Raw genomic sequence first — 20,016 nt, 5'->3', positions numbered from 1 at the left:
GGGAGCGGTAGTCCGCGCGCCCCTAGCCGCCTCCTCTCCTCTCCTCTCCGCTATTGTACGGCCCCCCGCGCCGCGCCGCGCCGCGCCGCGCCGCGCGGGGCCTCCTGGGAGCGGTAGTCCCCCAGCCCCTAGCCGCCTCCCCGGCTGCGGGGGCGGCGAGCGGAAGGAGAGCGTGCGCCGAGGCACGCTCCGGGCTGCGACGCAACCGGCGCTGGGCGGAGAGTGGCCGCCAACCGCCCTAACGGCCCAAACAATGTCCACGGCTGCCCGAGTCCACTGGCGGCGCGTTCCCATCGTCGTCTTCCCGTCCTCCTCCGTCGTGTGGCGCGGACGAGGCGGTCTCCATAGTTACTTTGAGATCGCAGGTTCCTCGCCTGACCTTTGTGAGGCGAAGGAGCCTCCGGCCTTTTCTCCTGGGGCAGGCGAGGCGGTGGAGAGGAAAGGGGGGACGTCGTAGGTATAAAGTGAGGGCGGCTTTGCTTTTTCCAGTCTAACGGGGCTGCCGCTCGGGAACCTTTGGACCCCGCCCGCCGGCGTTGCCATGGTTCCCGCGCCTGGCGTGGCGGGGCCGGGGCCGGGGCCGCGGGAGCCGGAGCGCCGCCCGCCCGCGCGCACCACCGCCCCGCGGCGCCGGGAGACATTCCTGCAGAGAGGGGGGCATTCTGGACGGAAGAAAACGTTTTAAATGTTTTTTTAAAGGTTTTTTCCACATCGTAAGCATAAGGTTGCCTACATCCGTGCGCCTGTCGGAGCGCGCTCCCCGGATCGCCGCCGCTCACCGAGGCTCCGCGCACAAGTTCACGGACAAGGTCAGAGTCGCTCAGCTTTCACCCGGGATCCTTTCAATGCCTGTGGCCCTTGATGAAGGTCACTTGGGGACAGTCGGTTCCGGTGAAGTACTCGGGTCAGAGGACTGTGGTTCGATGCCAGCGGTGCCCGGAACGCTCCCGCGATGCATCCAGAAAGGAGTTTGTTGAGCACCTGCTGTGTACAAAGCGGACAGGCGGCAGGGTCTCAGCCAGCTCACGCCCTGGCCGGGCTTCCCACCGAAAATACGGACAGACAGATGCTCTTTACGTATTTCCTGCTTCTGGAAGCCATAGACTTTTTTGTTTGTTTGTTTTAAGCAGTTAAATCATTTCGGAGAACTCTGGAGAATCCTTTGTGATAATTACGTAGTTGTTACATAAAATTAGAATGGAAAGATCAGACGATATTCTTAAAATATGTAAGATCCATATTCATTTAGGAAAAAAAAAAAACCACCACAAACTTTAGTCGCGCTTCTGATTGGCTGTAAGTTGCACATGTTTACACAGAACCTGTGAAATGAAAATGCTACCAAAAGATAGCTATTTTGTTAATCATTCTAGATTTGGGGATTGGGTAACCGGTTAAAACTTATCAAGGATGTAATTGAACATCTGGTTAGTTGATATATACAAATAAAAAGATTACAGTCATTTTTTTTACATATTTTATTCTCTTAAATATAACTTCTTACTATTCTAGTTTCCCACAACATTTGGGAAGATGTTCAAGTTATACTCCACTTAGGCAAAAATAACTCCCAGGGGACAGTCATTATCATAAGCAGCAATTTTGTATTTCACAAGATAAGGTTTTAAAAAAACATTTTTATAGTAAATTCTGGCAATGTAGACATTTAATTGAGATCCAATTCTTACCAATCCTTTCAAGTTTATATTTATGTAAAAAGTAAAGTCAAATATAAATAACTTTCAAAAATGAAAAAATCCATTCCCACACTCTTTCTCCTATGGCATTCTCTCCAGAAGCTGAAGTGGCAAACTTTCTCTCCTGTTTCCAACCCAAGGCAAATGAGATTAAATGTAAAACTTTTGACACTATTTGTGCATTGCTTTTCTTAAGAGCTGTTCCCACATTACACATCTACACTGTTGACATTGCGCATACAGAGCGCTTCGTTTAACGAGCGATGTTCTGGTAATTTTTCTCAGCCTGTAGTCCACAGTTCTGTTAAACATTCCAACTTGATGGTGGGTTCCTTGGTCCTTTGGGTTTTGAAAAACGATTTGCAAAACCTGGGAACAAAAACAAAGCTGAGGGTGAAAGGGGGAAAGGATTAATACGTACAAATTGCCAGTAAAAAGTAGTCATGGGGATATAGAATAGAGTCCATAATAATGTAATTACTCTGTAGGGTGTCAGATGGGACTTATCCTGGCTAAGGGAAAATAGTCAATAATTTAATTACTCTGTGTGGTGTCAGATGGGACTTGCCCAGGTGATTACTTTTCTAATCTCTATGTTGTACACCTGAAATTATTATAATATTGTACATAAACTTGTTATTGAAAAAGTACAAATTTTAAAAATAAAATTGAAAAAAGATTTTTATATAGAAATGAATACATGGATTTTAGAGTACATTCTGATAGATTCAAACACGTGGATTTTTTTAAAGGTTAGGCAGCATCTTTGATCAATTTAGTAATGGATTGTAAAGGTGTTACAGTAATTAAGTTAATGCTGAAATGATAATAGAATGCTAATAGCATTTTATACTTGTAGAACACTTGCAAATTTAATAATGGTAGTAATTAGATAAAGAAACCTGGTATAATGGTCTTTGGTAGTTCAGTGTATTTTTTTTTTTTTTTTAGCTTTGTTGAGATATTATTTATATATAAAAACAGGGTGGGACAAAAGTAGGTTTACAGCTGTTTGTATGGAAAACAATACAATAATAAATAATAATACAAAATAAATAAATAATACAAAAATAAGCTCTGTGTTTTGCTCACTCACAACTGTAAGCCTACTTTTGCCCCACTCTATATGTAAGTTTAAAGTGTACAACATGGTGATTTGAAACGCATATAGTGAAATTATTACCACATTAAAATTAGTTAACACCTCTAACCCCTCACATGATTACCATTTTTTGAGGGGTCCCAGATTGCGAGAGGCGCAGGCCGGGCTAAGGGACCCACACGCGCCCCCCCCCCCCCCCCCCCCCCCCCCCCCCCCCCCGCCAATAGTTGCTTTATAAGATTACTAGAGGCCCAGTGCACAAATTCATGCACAGGTGGGGTCCCTCAGCCTGGCCAGCAATTGGGCCAGTCGGGGGCCGTAGAAGGTTGACCTGCAGGGGGAGGGGCTTCAGGAGGTTGGCTATGGGAGTGCACTGACCACCAGGGGGAAGCTCCTGCATTGAGCGTTGCCCCCCCCACCCCACCCCACCCCCACCCCCGTGGTGGTCAGTGCTTGTCATAGCAACCGGCCAACCAGTCATTCGGTCTTTAAGTTGCTTAGGCTTTTATATATATAAATTGTATTAAATCCACTCATATTTCTGCTTCAGCCCAGAAAGCCTCCATTTATTGAGAGCTTATATTTGAAAAGCTTAGAAAAAATAAAGTAATAATCCTGGAGAACTAAGCATGTAGCTAGTCATTTATATCTCTCCCTCAAACACTGCTCCCTCATCTATCCCAAAGAAGGAGGATGCGAAAATTTTGCACAACCAATGATGGTTTTTTTCTGTGTCCTTTCAAAATATATGAAGAGTAATGACAGTTGATTCTTCATCAATTCAGCAATATATGACTTCCTTTTTCTTCGATGGAGGATATTTTGAAGGTACTCTTACACTTAGCAGCTTTAGGAGTTCAAAGTGAGCAATGAAACATTTGAAATACAAAAGGAGAACAGACAATGGTAAGCTCAAAGATGTTCCTGAGCCTTTCATTTGCATCATCATCTTACAAATTGTGGGTAGGCCTTGCAGAACTGCTGAGAGCATCAGTGAGATATTTATTAAGGCACCCAGCACCAAGCCTGACACATACTAACTGATGTGTTGCTTACATCTGAACCATTTGGTTACCTGCCTTTACTTTCTGCAAACGCTAGGCAATTTCATGTAATAGAATACATAAGGGTATGCAAGATGTTAAGCAGTAGCTGGGGTCAAAAATAAAAAGATAAATTGCATGGAAAAGAATATAAATATAGGGACCTATACATGCAACCTCAAATCCTATTTAAAGTTGTATATCTTATACTATAAAAGAATAATTTGGGTAAACATGAACTCTTCTGGCAAATAACACACATACCAAAATTTAGTAAGGAACTGGAGTTACTTGACTGAACAGAGTCTGCAGGCTTGTTTGGTGAGGAAGAATTACAGAGACCTAGAATGAAAAGGAAAAATGTGAGGAAAAGAATAAAGACAAACTGGAGATAACTTTTTACCTTCTTATTGAATCTATTGTGATGGCATTGGCTAATAAGGTTGTATAGGATTCAGGGGTGAATTCTATACTACACCATCTGTATATTCTATTGTGTGTTCACCACCCATCACCATGCACACCCTTATTCATAATACACTTTTATTTTTTTAAATATATTTTTATTGATTTCAGAGAGGAAGGGAGAGAGAGAGAGAGCGCGAGAGAAACATCAATGATGAAAGAGAATCATTGATTGGCTGCCTCCCTCATGCCCCCTACTGGGGATCAAGCCCGCAACCCAGGGATGTGCCCTTGACCGGAATCGAACCTGAGACCCTTCAGTACTCAGGCTGACGCTCTATCCACTGAGCCAAACCAGCTAGGGCTCCTAGTACACTTTTAAATCATTTGTTCCCCTCAGTAGATCATCCATGGCAAAGTCTGCGATTTTTCTTACACTATCTTCTACTCCTGGAATATCTTTCTTCACTTTCCAGTCTCCTTGACCCCATTACAGATGGTTCTAGTTAGGCCCAGAATCTCCCCAAAGCACTATTTTCTCTATTTTGCCATTTAGCTACTTCTTGGTAGGCTTAAAATATGTAGTATTTCTCTTCCCAGAACCTTACTATTGAGGCATCAGTTTCTGCCCACTTTTGAAAACAATCCAGGGAAAACGTCCCACATTTTGTGGGGTCATTGTCTAGCAGTGAAAAAAGATAAGAAATTATTAAATTTCTTTTGCTTTGTTTTCAACATTTTCAGAATGCAGTGTTAGGATTGTGTATGTTCATATACACATACCTAATACCAGGATTCTAGAAAGGTACATTCCTGGAGGTTCTTGAGAATGAATCACTAACATACGTACTAAATTTCAGTCCGATTCAATTAAAAATATATTTATTGAATACTTACTATATGCTAAGCATTGGGCTAGGCACTGGTAGAGACAGAAACATCAATGATGAGAGAGAATCATCTATCAGCTGCCTCCGTCAAGTCCCCTCACTGGGATCAAGCCTGCAACCCAGACATGTGCCTTGTCTGGGAATTGGACCAAGTCTTCCTGGTTCATAAGTTGACACTCAACCACTGAGCCGAACCGGCCAGACTGATATGTTCTTTTAGAAAAAGAAACCTGTGTATTTCATAAGCTAAGCTGATCAAATCAATCTTTGGCTATTCAAGTCACTCATTGCTTTTAGCTGTTTAGTTCTCCTGTTTTATACTATAACTTCCTCCTCTTGAAATGCTTAAATTCTCTCTTGACTGGCTTTAGCCATCATGCTTTTCCATTATACTTAGTCATCATAGGTAAGAAATCAGTTCATTTCGGAGATTAAGTGTGGTGGCAATGACAGCAGAAGGCGCAAGTTTATGGAAAGATAGAGTGAAAACTCAGGAGAAAAGAGTAAGATTTGGCTATCAACTTTCTCATTTGGATAATACCTTACATCAAGTTTCCTCAGTGTTCTTTGTCCCTTCCTATAACACCAACAGCAGTTTGGTCCTTGATGACTAACCAAATGGATCAAATTTGTAAAACTATATCACCATTGCCCGGCCAGTGTGGCTCAGTGGTTAAGCACTGATCTATGAACCAGGAGGTCACAGTTCAATTGCCGGTCAGGGCACATGCCTGTGTTACAGGCTTAATCCATAGTGTGGGACATGCAGGAGGCAGCCAGTCAATGATTCTCTCATTGTTGATATTTCTGTCTCTTCCTCTCTGAAATCAATAAATAGATAGATATACATAACAACTGTATCGCCATGTTTTACATACTTTATAGTTATACATAAGAATTTCTAAGATAATCACACTCCCACAATTTCAGGAGTCTTTGAGCTTGTTTTCATTACATTGTATCGAAAGTAGTAAGCAACAGACTATTGCTACTAGTTGGTAAAAATAGAAATGAGTCAATACTTTGCTTCCTTTATTAAATCAACCCATCTGTTTCACAATATGCTTTGCTGTGACTTTTCAAAGAAAATACATCTGAGGTTAGACCACTGGGAATTTTAAATAACACACTTGGGTGACAGCACCTTAGGATGAGTAGAAATGACAAGCATTTCATTCTCTTATTCCACACCCTCCCTCCCTCCCCCCCAGCCCTTCACTCCGCATTCAGTATTAGATTATCACTGTGGAGCCCACACAGTACAAGGTTTGGGGGTAATCTGACGCCTAGGACCCAACCAAGCTTCTGTTTAGGAATGATGTTAACTTTTCACAGAGTGGTTATATAAGGGAGAATTAAATAATCATGAAAGTAGTCTACATATTCTAAAAAAGAAGTATGAAGAGGCTTACTCTTTTTCATGTTCCGCAAAATTTTCAAACTCTGCAAAAATGAAGAAAAGGAAAGTGTAAAATTTTGGTGTGAAATCCAAACTACTTTTATCAAGTAGAAATACAGATGTCAGCGAAAAGGATTAATTTCCTTTACAAAGAGCCAACCAAGTGCACAAATCCATTTTTCCATTTTGAACTCGGTGAAAATAGCCCTGGCTGGTTTGGCTCAGTGGGTAGTCAGCCTGTGGACTAAAGGGTCCCAGGTTCGATTCCAGTCAAGGGCACAGGCCAGGGGGGGCTGTGCAGGAGGTAGCCGATCAATGGTTCTCTCTCATCTCTCTCTCCCTCTCCCTTCCTTTCTGAAATCAATAAAAATACGTTTAAAAAAAATAACTCCTTGACTATGATGCCAGTTGCAGATATTTTTTTTTCCAGTTTGTTCCTGGTCTTTTGATTTTAAGTTTATTTATTTATTTATTTATTTATTTATTTTTGCCATGAAGAAATTTTCTATTTTATTTAAATAAAATAGAATTTATAAATCTCTCTTCTTATGGCTCCTGAATTTTGAGTCATCCCCACTCCCAGGTTGTAAAGTAAACTTTCCAAGTTTCTTTAGTACTTTTTTGTGGGTTTTTTGTTGTTGTTCATTTGTTTCTCTCTTTATTCTCTCCTCTCTCTCTCTCTCTCTCAACACTTAAATCTTTTATCCATCTAAAGTATATCCTGGTATAGCTGTGAGGTATGGATCCTAGTTTTTTGTGTGTGTTTTTCAGGTGCTTATCCCATTCAGCCAACAACAATTATTAAAACATCCATCCTTAATCATATACTAAATTCATATGCATATTTAAATCTATTTCTGGACTTCCCATCTGCTGTGTAGGTATGTGTTTTTTCATGCACCAATATCATGCCATTTTAATAACTGGGGCTTTGCAATGGTTTAATGTCTGGTAAGCGACCCTCCTTCCACGGCTGTAACTTCAGTTTAAATTTTTGCAGTTTACCAGCCGTTCTTGCTCTTTTCACCCCGCCGCGCCCCCTGAACTTTGGAGTCAGTTTGTCTCATTCCGGTATATAAAAACAGTTGATGGTTTTATTAGGCAGGCTTTAAACTAAGTTGTATTTTTTTTTTTTAATTTTTGGTTTCCTTTTATTTTAATTGTCAGGAGACCAACAATTTTAGCGAAGCTATTTAATGTAATCTTCCATCTTAACGCTGGCAGCTGGCGGGAAAGAAGGGGTGGGGGCTCAGGGGCACCTCCAGTAAAGAGAAGTCTCTGGTGTGTTCGTTCCACAAACGTCCACCTTTTCTACCTTGCTCCTCGTGAAACATCTGCCAGTCTTCAGTGTGTGTTTGGAAGATGTTGACTTTTCCCCGGTGTTGGGACAGCTGACCTCTATGGATTCAGCCTCCATATCTAAAAAAGAAAAATAATAATAATAATAATAATAATAATAATAATAATAATAATAATTTGTTGCAGAGCTCATAGAGGCACATGCCGTCATTCCTGGCTTTTTTTTTTTTTTTTTTTTATGCACTATTTCTACAATTCAGTATGGGCTTCTGAAATGTATCATTTTTATCTCCATCGCTCCTTGCACCGTTTTCATTTAGGTCCCACTGTACCGTTAGCCTTTTAACGGTCCCGTTTCCGTAACTTCGGGGGAGGCCGCGCTGCACGTACCGTCCTCGTCGGCCAGGAAGAGGGACTCCCGCGTCCTCTCCGGGAGCGGCGGGGGCGGCGAACCGCGGTCTGCGGGCCCATCTGTGCGGGAACAGGGCGCAGTGAGCAGACGCATCCGCCCGGGAGTCTCAACACCCCTTTGGGACTTTGTGTAACTTTCCCGATGCTTCAGTATTAACCTACAGCAACCACATAAGAAACGGTCTGGACCATGACCGGGTAGTCCAGGATCCCTGTTCTTCCAGCTCTGCGGCCTCCCACCCATCACCCCGGAGCTCGCGGACAGAGATGTTTTTCCAGAGCCGGAGCCGGATTGAACTGAGTGTCTCCCTCTCACGGAGCGCCCTGAAGCCACACACCTGCTCCGCAGGTTCACCGCGCTAGACATCGCCTCTGCCTGGCGTCTGAGCTCCTTAAAACCTCCCCCCGCTTCATCTATCCCAATTTACTTCCCGTATTCCCCAGAGCAGGGCTTCCATTGCAATTAAATTAACCTGCTCACCATTTCTCCGCACGCAGGCTTATCTGTGCCTTTGAGTCACTGTGACCCAGCCCCTGCTCCTGGAATTCCCTCCTTTCTCACTATCCATATTCTTTTTATATATATATATATATATATATATATATATATATATATATATATATATATATATATATATTTTATTGATTTTGTACAGAGAGGAAGAGAGAGGGATAGAGAGAAACATCGATCAGCTGCCTCTTGCACACCCCCTACTGGGGATATGCCCGCAACCAAGGTACATGCCCTTGACCGGAATCGAACCGGGGACCCTTCAGTCCCCAAGCCGACGCTCTATCTATTGAGCCAAACCGGTTTCGGCTCTATCCATATTCTTAAACTGCTTCCTTCCACTCAGTGAAATCTTTCCTAACCACTCCGGTGATAGCTCCCTTTTTTCTGGATTCCTGGTGACGATAATCAGGGCCACACAGATGACCGTGTAATAGTTTGAAATGAGTGTTAATTTTGTCTACCTAATTTGAATGTGAGTATTAAGCAGTACTCTTTCTTTTAGAAAAAATTTTGAATATATTTCAAAGTAGAAAAATAGGGCAGTTAATCTCCATAAACTCAGTTCAACAATTTTCAAGATTTTGCCAGATTTGCTCAAATTGAACCCTTTTTGCAAATTTGCAAATCTTTTGTTATCACAATATATCATTTTTATTACATTCAATATTATATTACTTTTAAGTTACAGCATAGTGGTTAGACAATCATACACTTTACAAAGTGTTCTCCCCGATATTTCCAGTACCCACGTGGGACCATACATATTGTACTTATTACAATATTTTTGCATTGGCTATATTGCCAATGCTTTACATCCCTGTGACTATCTGCACTTCTTGATCCCTTCATTTTTACACTCCCCTCTGGCCGCCACCTGTCTATTCTCTGCATCTATGAGTCTGTTTCAGTTTTGTTCATTTATTTTGTCCTTTAGAATCGCATATACATGAACTTACATGGTATCTGTCTTCCTAGCAGTACCCTTTCTCATATGTCCTCCTAACAGAATAAAAGGCCCCGGAGCTTGCCTGGGAGATGCTGACGTAATAATTATCAAATAAAAAGTATAATAGGTAACATTTAATGAGAGTTTATTTGACAACCACTGTGCTAAAAGCTTCATGTGCATCCTCACACTTAGTCCTTGTGGAAATCCTCTGAGAAAGGAGTTCTATTTCCCACATTTTATAAATGAGAAGAATCGATAAAGTACATCATTTAGCCAAGGTTATACATTTTGATAGCTATTGGAACTGTGGGGATTGGAATTAAAGTCTGTCTGACTCAAAAGCCCATTTTTAAAACCTCTATGTTATACTATCTATTTACCGATAGTATGAATCCTATAAGTGAATACTATGTTAATATGAAGAAATAGGTTAAGGGCAACTACCATCTGGTATAGGGCATGTAAAGTACCCCTTAGTGCTCAGTACATGGAAGCTGTTGATATTGTTACTCAATGTCTAAGACAAGCAAAGCTCAGGAAAGTGCTGTAGAAGCAATGGCAAGTTAAAGATCTAAATGGCCGCAAATAATTTTTAGAATCACGTTACAAACAATGGCAAAACCTATACAATGGAACCACTGCAGTTTTAAGAGATTCTACCTGAAATAGTTTTTTTAAGGGGCTATATAGTAGGGAGCAGAATCCTAAAACCCTGTCTTCACCTGGCCCTTGACAAAGCAAAACTCGCCTGGGAAACCCAGAAATAGATCAATAAACAGGGGAACCCGTTAAGGAAAGCACGCCATCTCCTGAGGTGAATTACTCTGAACTCAGTGAGCCATTCTCACAGTGCAGATGCTGAGGGCTAAAATCTCATCGAAAGCCACAGGAATGTGTTTACCTGATATGCAACTCTGGAGTTTCACACACTAAAAAAGAAAAAAAAAAAGAAAAGAAAAGTGAACAAAGAACATGTACACAAATTTACAAACTCAAAGCAATGCATGGCATTTTTGAAGTTATGTTGCATACACAAATAAAGATAGTTATGAAATGTTGACCCCATTTTTTGTTATTTGTAAGCGTGCAGAATTATGAAAAGGCATCAACTCAGCGATTTTTATATGTCACGACAGTTGGTCCTAAATTGATTCTCTTTTGACCTATTTCCTTCCTACTCAGAACATTTCCTGAAAATTTAATTGAGGGTAAATTGTTGAAATTGAAATTACTTCATGACATTGGAAAAGGAACGAATTTTCTTTTCTCTGGGAATTGTTAATTGAAAGACTATTTCATGTAGCGTATTATTAACAATAATAATAACAATTACTAGTAAATTAAAAGTATAATTAAAAAGGTACAGAGCATTTGCCTACCAGCATTGTGATTGTAGGCATTTTTAAATGTTGTAGTGAATTACTTTTCTGATCTCTTAAATTGTAAGAGAGTTGGTTCATAGAATATATACAAATGCGTAACTGATTGTTGAAAGCATAGAGTTTTCTTCCAGAGGCAGGGAACATTATTCCAAAAGGTTTAATTCAATAATATGGACATGTGTCACTCAAAAATTTACTCTCTATAATATGTTATCACAGCTAGCACAGTACAGTCAACCACATGACTATTGAAAACAAGCTACCTACATATGAAACATTTACTTTTTTGATTTAACTATCCTTCAAGAATCAGCTCAAATGTTTCCACTTTCTCTGTGTTTTCATTTTCCGCTTCTGACCTGAAAGCTATCCCACATTTTCACCTCTCTTCTCTTTCCTGTGACCCTGGTCTTATTTGCCTTGTTATAATAAACTAGAAGCCCAGTGCACAAAATTCATGCAAGGGTCTTGGTCCTCGCAGCCCTGGCTTCATCTGGAAGGTTGTCGGAAAGTCTTTCGGAGGGTTGTTCGGCCGTCTGGTCTAATTGGCATAATGTGCTTTTATTATTATAGATAGACAACATTACTTGTATACACGCCCTATATCTCCACTGCTAGACTGAGTTTCTTAAGGGCAATAATTGGATCTTATACATCTTTTTATCCCCAATGTCCTCTAGCACACTGTTTTATAAGTAGTATCTACTTACTATTTATTGGCTGGTAGGTGTTAAAAATACTAGGAGTAGGACTAGAGTCCTTTGAATCCAAATGAGTCAGAGAAAAGAAGTTATGGACCTTGATTTGTCTAAGTCTCACCGAGTCATCAGGTTTGCTGGATTCAGATGTTCCACTGCATTCTGGAGATGTTCCAATGTCTGACATCACAGCGGAAGATAAGGATTGGGGCACACGCAGCGGGACTTCTCCTGGAAGGAAGGAAGTATGGTCCAGTTCTGAGGAGAGTTATACTTCTCTTAGCCAGCAAATGTTACTCAGCAATAGCACGCACAGCACTGAGAGGACGTGAGCTTTGTGTTACTTACTGAACTGTACTCACCAGCTTCCTCTACCACAATGAAAGACTCAGGGGTCCGCTCGGGAAGTGGAGGGGGGCTTTCATCGTCTATTCTTGGAGAAGTTGCTATCCAAAATGTCAGAAGTAGAATTAAAATTTCTAATTAGGAAAATCCAAAGAAAATCCTTACATTTTAACTTGATGGAAATCCCATCAAGCGCCGTCACAATGTTTAAGCTGGTATCGGTTCACTCAAGGAAAAAGCAAAAAATATTATCTTAAGCTCTATGCTTCTTCAAAATGTATGAATTCTGCCAAAACTGGTTTGGCTTGGTGGATAGAGCGTCGGCCTTCGGACTCAAGGGTCTCAGGTTCGATCCCGGTCAAGGGCATGTATGTACCTTGGTTGTGGGCACATCCCTAGTGCGGGGGTGTGCAGGAGGCAGCTGATCAATGTTTCTCTCTCATTGATGTTTCTAACTCTCTATCCCTCTCTCTTCCTCTCTGTAAAAAATCAATAAAATATATTAAATAAATAAAAAAGATCATTGACAATTTTTATTAAAAATAAAAATAAAAATAAAAAAATGTATTATTTGTTAAAAGCCCAAAAGTATTTTGACTGAGTCACTGAGTATCATCTACCTTAACAAAATAGTATTACATAACTCTTTCCTTTCGTTTTACATAGAATATACAATACAGCATCGTAAAAGCATTTCGATATGCCAGAGATTCAGTTACAGACTTGGTGAAATCATAAAGATTTTAGTATCTCTTATTCATTCTACAAGCATGAAGAATATGTATGTCTTTTTATCTTTAAAAAAAAACAATGTTGTACCAGGGTTTTCTATATTTCTGTAGAAATATTCAGAATTTTTATAGAAAAACTAGAGGCCCGGTGCACAACATTCATGCACTGAGGTGTGTGGGGGGGGGCAGTGTCCCTCAGCTTGGCCTGCACCCTTTCCAATCTGGGACAGCCCTCTCACAATCTGGGATAACTGGCTCCTAATCGCTCGTCTGCCTGCCTGCCTGATTGCCCTGCACTGCTTCTGCCTGTCAGCTTGATCGCCCCCTAATCACTCCCCTGCCAGCCTGATTGAAGCCCAACTGCTCCCCCGCTGGCCTGATCTTGCCCCCAACTGCCCTCCGCTGCCAGCCATCTGGTGGTGGCCATCTTGTGATGACTTGAGGGCATGGTGCCAGGATGTGAGGACCAGCTAGGCCCTTCTTAGTAAGATGTAATGCTATTATAAGAAACTGCCACCAGAGGGCACACATGCAATGTTCTTACAATCCCTGAAGCTAAGGATTTGTCTTTTTAACATTGATGTTCAGAGAGTTTAACATATTATAGGTGCCTAGAAAAACAAAATTCCTTTAAATTACAAAACAAGGTCAAAATATATAAAAATAACCTAATCAAAGCAGGAAATAGATCTAGAAAAGGTATTTTTGCAACAAAGCTACATGTCAACACATCTATAAAGACACTATACAATAATGTATAGCGTAAAAGCTCTTTTTACTAACTATTCAGGTAAAACATTTTTAATAAATTCCTGATGATTCACCTAAGAGAGTTAAATTTACTCTTTGCTTTCTTTTTCAAATTTATAATCATCTCTAACAGGGTCTTTACTTCTAATATCAAACCACCCAGTAAAACAAGGTACATCATATGCAAAAATATAGAGTTATAAAATAAAGTATGGAAGTGAAGGTGTACATATGACTAAAATCCCACACGGAGCCCAGCTGGTGTGGCTCAGTGGTTGATCACTGACCTATGAACCAAAAGCTTCCTGGTCAGGGCACACTCCTGGGTCCCTGGCTCTCGTTTCCCAGTGTGGGGCGTGCAGGAAGCAGCTGATCAATGATTCTCTCTCATCATTGATGTTTCTCTCTCTGTGTCCTTCTCCCTTCCTCCCTGAAATCAATAAAAATATGTATTTTTTTAAAAATCCCACACAGGCTATGGAACACATATTCTCACCTACTAAGTTGTTATAAAAGGGCAGGAGGGAGTCAGGTCCTCGTTTTGCCCCAGCCCCAGCAGGAGACTGTAACACTGAGCTCTCTGTTCCGCTCAGGACAGCCACATGGCCGGGCCGTAAAAGCTCTGAGTGACCATGTGGTGCCATAGATCGAATCTTTTCTTAAATTCCTGTGGTAGTTGCTTCTGTGTGTTAAGGGGAAATTGCAGACCTTTCCTATGCATTTCCAGGAATGAGAACGGCCTTATTTAAAAGCACTCCTGTTGGCTTCCTATCAGGGCTGGGGAATGTCTGGCCCACGTAAAGCTGGCGAAATAATGTATTGGGTCTGGCCCTGCCAAGGCATGAGGGCTGAGTTAATTAAACGTTTGACCAAGTGTATTTTTGAGTTGATAGTTTTGTATGACTGGCGAACGATATTATAAATATCCAAATGGCCCTCGGCAGAAAAAGAGGCTTCCCACCCCTGGCATAGACGGTGGATCAGGGAATGTTACGTGTTTGTTTTTGCTATTTTCAGCTTATCACAGCATCAAAACACTCCTGCCATTTATTTCTGAGAAGGAGAAGGAAGCAGAGAAGGACAAAGGGGAGGGTGAGGAGAAACCAAACCTTCTGTAGAAACAAAGTGAAATCTAAAATGCCATCTAAGCAGGCTGCTGAATCTCAGAGGGGAGGTGGGCTTGGGTGGGTGGATGGAGAGAGATCAGCCAGACCACCTGTATGCACACATGCATCATCCACGGACACAGACGCTGAGTGGTGAAGCCCCAGGGCAGGGGCCGGGGCAGGCTAGAAGGGGCCCATGGGGGATAGAGGGAGACCGCTATAATACGTCCAACCATAAATAATTTTTAAAAAAAATAAGGTGCCGTGTAAGCTTTTAAAAATAACTCACCACCGTCGGCTATCTCTCGGTTCAGCGTGGAGGGGAAATGGGTTGGCAGGCTCGGTGCCGGAGAATCATCCGGGTCATAATAAGAAAACGGGGCTGCAGAGGCTGTGGGCAGCGACGTGGAAGGTAACAGGGTTCTAGCTTGCTCCTCGGGGAAATCCAGAGACATCTTCGAGCCGGCGCTTCTGGGAGACGATGGGGAATGAGGAGCATCTGCCGAAGGCCCGTGGGAGCGGGCGGGGAGGGCCCTGGCGCCCGGGGCCTGGCACCCACGGGGCCCGGGGTCCGGGTCCGGGGACAGCGAGCGGTTCAGTTCCGCCGAGGAAACGTGCAGGGCCTTCCGGGCCGGCCGCAGGCGGGAGCTGCAGGGCAGGGAGGCCAGACGGGGAAAGTCTTCCTTGACGCCCAGCTCGCCGGGGTCCGTCTGCTGGGTCAGCTCGAAGGGGGTGGACTTGGTCCGCGTGATGGGCCCCTTGGCGCCGAAGGGCCTTCCTGCGGCCGCCGCAGGCTCGGAGCCGGGGCCCGCTCCCCGCAGGGCCCAGCTCAGGTCCAGGCTCGGGCACTTCTGCAGGGGCTCCCCCGCCGCTGGCAATGCCCCCGTCTCCCAGGTCATGGCTGCGCCAGCATTTCTGTCACAGCCGTAATTCAGCTCCAGAAACTCAAGCGAACGGTTCTGGTTGGCAGGGTGCAGGGCGAACCTGCCCTGTCCGCTGGTTTCCCAAGTCCTGGGCCCAAAGGAAGAGGCTTCTGCATTTCTCACCGGAGTCCTCTGTTGGCTCGGGCGGTTCATCGCTTTTGCTTCTCTCATGCTGCCGAAACAGAGGAATCATGACGACCCATAACCCCAGAGGAATCATGACGACCCATAACCCCAGAGGAATCATGACGACCCATAACCCCAGAGGAATCATGATGACCCGTAACCCCAGAGGAATCATGATGACCCATAACCCCATAGGAATCATGACGACCCATAACCCCAGAGGAAGTAATGATGACCCATAACCCCAGAGGAATCATGGTGACCCATAACCCCAGAGGAATCATGGTGACCCATAACCCCAGAGGAATCATGATGACCCATAACCCCAGAGGAATCATGGTGACCCATAACCCCAGAGGAATCATGACGACCCATAACCCCAGAGGAATCATGACGACCCATAACCCCAGAGGAATCATGACGACCCATAACCCCAGAGGAATCATGATGACCCGTAACCCCAGAGGAATCATGATGACCCATAACCCCAGAGGAATCATGACGACCCATAACCCCAGAGGAAGTAATGATGACCCATAACCCCAGAGGAATCATGGTGACCCATAACCCCAGAGGAATCATGACGACCCATAACCCCAGAGGAATCATGACGACCCATAACCCCAGAGGAAGTAATGATGACCCATAACCCCAGAGGAATCATGATGACCCATAACCCCAGAGGAATCATGACGACCCATAACCCCAGAGGAAGTAATGATGACCCATAACCCCAGAGGAATCATGGTGACCCATAACCCCAGAGGAATCATGATGACCCATAACCCCAGAGGAATCATGGTGACCCATAACCCCAGAGGAAGTAATGATGACCCATAACCCCAGAGGAATCATGATGACCCATAACCCCAGAGGAATCATGACGACCCATAACCCCAGAGGAATCATGATGACCCATAACCCCAGAGGAAGTAATGATGACCCATAACCCCAGAGGAATCATGACGACCCATAACCCCAGAGGAATCATGAGGACCCATAACCCCAGAGGAATCATGATGACCCATAACCCCAGAGGAATCATGAGGACCCATAACCCCAGAGGAATCATGATGACCCATAACCCCAGAGGAATCATGAGGACCCATAACCCCAGAGGAATCATGACGACCCATAACCCCAGAGGAAGTAATGATGACCCATAACCCCAGAGGAAGTAATGATGACCCATAACCCCAGAGGAAATAATGATGACCCATAACCCCAGAGGAATCATGGTGACCCATAACCCCAGAAGGCTTCCTCCAGAGCTTTTCCCCAGCATCACACCGATAAGCACATGGATGTGTAAAATCATACTCACCTTCTTGGTAAATTAGGAGAATAGGCGTTTGCTTCCAGATCGGGATTTTGCTCAGGAACCGGATACTTCGCTTGCATCTTCAAGAAAAAGAAGAGGTTGCTTTTTAGTGAAGCAATGAAAGTGCGATAGTTTATATTCACAAGGCTAAAAAGTTGTTTTTCAGAAAAATGCAAAGATTTACAACAATTCATAAGAGAGTGAGATGAGTTTTCAAAATATTGCACCCAGCCAGAGCATGTCCACACACTGAGAGCGTGTTCGCACACTGAGACCAAAAGGATCAGAACAAAGGGTTGACGGTGTTATAGAAAGTAGAAAGGATTTAGTTACGTAATCGCCTTTTAAAGTGGGGGAGTTTTACAATGTTCTGGAAACAGCTCTAATCCTAAGAACACCATCAGAAATCTCACCATCTGAACCCTGAATGTTAACAGGTGCGTATTAGGTTTCCATACCTACCCCATAGCTGCCTTTGTTTCCGCCATTCCCGAAGCATACTGAACTCGTTTCCAATTCAAGGCCTTTACACCCTCTGTCCTCTGTGGCTGAAATACTCTTGCTCCAGATTTTGCATGGCTGGCTCTTTCTAAGTAATTATTTTCCACTTACATGTCAGCTGAAGGCGGAAACCGTCCCTGACTGCGCAACCTGCAGTCACTCTCCCACACACGTGCCCCGCCACTCTCAACCCTTATTTTCTTCCCAGCAATTATCACGTTAAGAATTTTGTTGCTGTGGCTCATGGAACCCAAGACACCACTGATTGAAAACTCTATCTTGATTTCAGAGACATTGAAATGTAAAAAAAAAAAATTTTTTTTTAAGTCATCAGCAATTGTAAGACTCCACCTGTTATGGGTTTAACTGTGACTTTCAAAAGGATATGTTAAAATTTAACATACCCCTGATATCACGAACTGATCTTATTTGAAACCATACCAGATAGTGTTATAGTTTTCAATCATCAAACAATCTAGAAAACTTAAGAGAAGGAACACCTATTACGTTTACCGGTGTGTTTTGCTCACCATGTTCCTCCTTCTTTCATAATTTCCTTTCTGTTTAAGAAACTTCCTTTGCTATGTTTTTAGGGTAAATCTACTGGTGACAAAATGTCTTAGTCTTTCTTCACCTGAGAATGTCTTGATTTCCCCTTCATTCCTGAAGGAGATTTTCACTGGGTTTGGATTCTGAGTTGAGAATTCTTTTCTTTCAGAACCAGAAAAATATTGTGCTACTTCCTTCTGGCCTCCATGGTTACTGAGGACAAATCCATTGTCATTCTAATTATTTCCTCCTACAGTTAAGATCATTTTCCTCTGGCTGCTTTCTATAATCTTTGTCTTCAGATTCAGAGGTTTAATTATTATGAAACTTTCAGTACGTTTATAGCTTTGCCTTTTTCTCCTCTGCTTCTTAGATTTCAATGACACAAATGCTAAGCTTTTTGTTATAGTTCCTTACTTCCCTAAGGTTCTGTGTTTTGTTTTTTTATTCTATTTCTGTTGTCCAGGTTGGACAATTTCTATGGTTCTATCTTCCAATTCATTCATTCTTTCTTCTGTACCCTACATTTTTTATTGAGCCTATCTACTAATCTATTTTGTTTCATTACTATATTTTTCAGTTCTAAAATTTCATTTCTCCTTTATATTTTCTGGGTGTTTTTTTTTTTCTTTTTTCTTTTTTCCGAGTCTTTATATTTCTTTGCTGAGCCTTTCTATTTATTTGTTGTGTTTTTTTGTTGTTTTTTTTCGTCATTTGTTTTAAGCATGTATGTAGTTGCTAACTGAAGCATTTTTATCAAGGCTGCTTTAAAATCTTTGTCAAAATAAAATAAGAAAAAAAAAATCTTTGTCAGATAATTCTCACATCTCTGCCAGCTCAGTGTTACCATCTATGGATCTTTTGTTCACTTGGTTTGAGATCTGATCTGGATCTTAGTTTAACCTTCTCTTTCAGCTGCTCCTTTGTTTTCACTCCATTCTGACAGGAGGAGGGGTGCTGCTGACTTGTTACTATCAGGCGGATTCCACCTCCACCAGCCTCCGCACTTCACCTGCTGATACTCAAGGGGAGAGATCATGGGAGAGGCTCCCATGTCATTGTTAGCCGGATGATGGTGACAGTCCTGGCTGTCTGTCCATTAGGTCTCTCCTGACCTTCCCTCAGTAGGGAGGCATGGGGAGCCGCACCTCTGCCAGGTGGAAGCTCAGCTCCCCGTGTGGTCTGCAGCGGCACTGCAGGGAAGCACATCGCAGGCCACTGCGGATGCGAGGCCTAGCTCTCTGCTTGACCTTTCAAACGCCACCCCAGCCCTTCATTACAGTCTCGTGGGGATGGGGACCGCAGGCTCTGCACTCAGCCTTTGCCCGCATGGATGGGGTTGGAGACCATTTTTTTAAATTTGGTGTTGGCTGGAGTAGAGTGGTTATTGTCTAAAAGTTTATGTCTTGCTGGGCCATCCATGCCTTTCCTGGTCCTTTGGCTGGAGAAAGGAGGCAATATTCAAATTTAACCCAGTGACAGTGCTGTGACTCCAGTCAGTTGGGTTGTTGGGAGTGGGCCTTTAGTCAGTAAATTGGATATTCTAAAACATGATCAGAACTTGTGATCATGCAATAAAATTGCATGCAATAAAAAGGAGGCTAGCGTAACCTGAAAAATTACATCAGTACTCAATTCTGGTTTCACTTTGTAACTGTCACTCATTTCTAACTCACACACAACTGTCTAAGACCTGGGAAGCTGGCTCTTTCACACCTATTGTTTCTAAATTTAGCTAAAAATTATATGCAAAAGGTTCACCAAAAGACTAATTTTCTAAGTTAAAATACTTCAGTTATTTGTCTTCTCCATGGGAGATTCTCAGTGCAGCGCATGCGCTTTGGACACTCCCGTTTAGTCGTGATGAAAAGCAAT

At 42.7% G+C, this 20,016-nt stretch overlaps 1 protein-coding gene across 3 annotated transcripts in view; it reads right to left on the bottom strand.

The window, feature by feature from the left end:
• Window positions 1-1,124: 1,124 nt before the first annotated feature.
• The window catches only part of PTPN22 (protein tyrosine phosphatase non-receptor type 22), a 36,539-nt gene continuing 17,647 nt past the window's right edge, over window positions 1,125-20,016 (bottom strand). For 2 of the 3 annotated variants that reach the window (XM_036452861.2, XM_036452863.2), the window contains 10 exons: window positions 17,095-17,171; window positions 15,011-15,810; window positions 12,143-12,235; window positions 11,890-12,014; window positions 10,611-10,638; window positions 8,226-8,306; window positions 7,852-7,955; window positions 6,550-6,580; window positions 4,107-4,184; window positions 1,125-2,066 (listed from right to left, as the gene is read on the bottom strand). In XM_036452861.2, the coding sequence (XP_036308754.1) occupies window positions 2,002-2,066; window positions 4,107-4,184; window positions 6,550-6,580; window positions 7,852-7,955; window positions 8,226-8,306; window positions 10,611-10,638; window positions 11,890-12,014; window positions 12,143-12,235; window positions 15,011-15,810; window positions 17,095-17,171 (1,482 nt within the window). In that variant the 3' untranslated portion in view covers window positions 1,125-2,001. The remainder of the gene's footprint in view (window positions 2,067-4,106; window positions 4,185-6,549; window positions 6,581-7,851; window positions 7,956-8,225; window positions 8,307-10,610; window positions 10,639-11,889; window positions 12,015-12,142; window positions 12,236-15,010; window positions 15,811-17,094; window positions 17,172-20,016) is intronic. The other variant, XM_036452862.2, reaches the window with a different exon arrangement.

This window comes from Pipistrellus kuhlii, unplaced genomic scaffold, assembly GCF_014108245.1.
Source record: "Pipistrellus kuhlii isolate mPipKuh1 unplaced genomic scaffold, mPipKuh1.p scaffold_m20_p_24, whole genome shotgun sequence".
Lineage (NCBI taxonomy): Eukaryota > Metazoa > Chordata > Mammalia > Chiroptera > Vespertilionidae > Pipistrellus > Pipistrellus kuhlii.
Note: the sequence above shows the minus strand (reverse complement) of the source record. Positions and strands in the feature narration are given on the sequence as shown.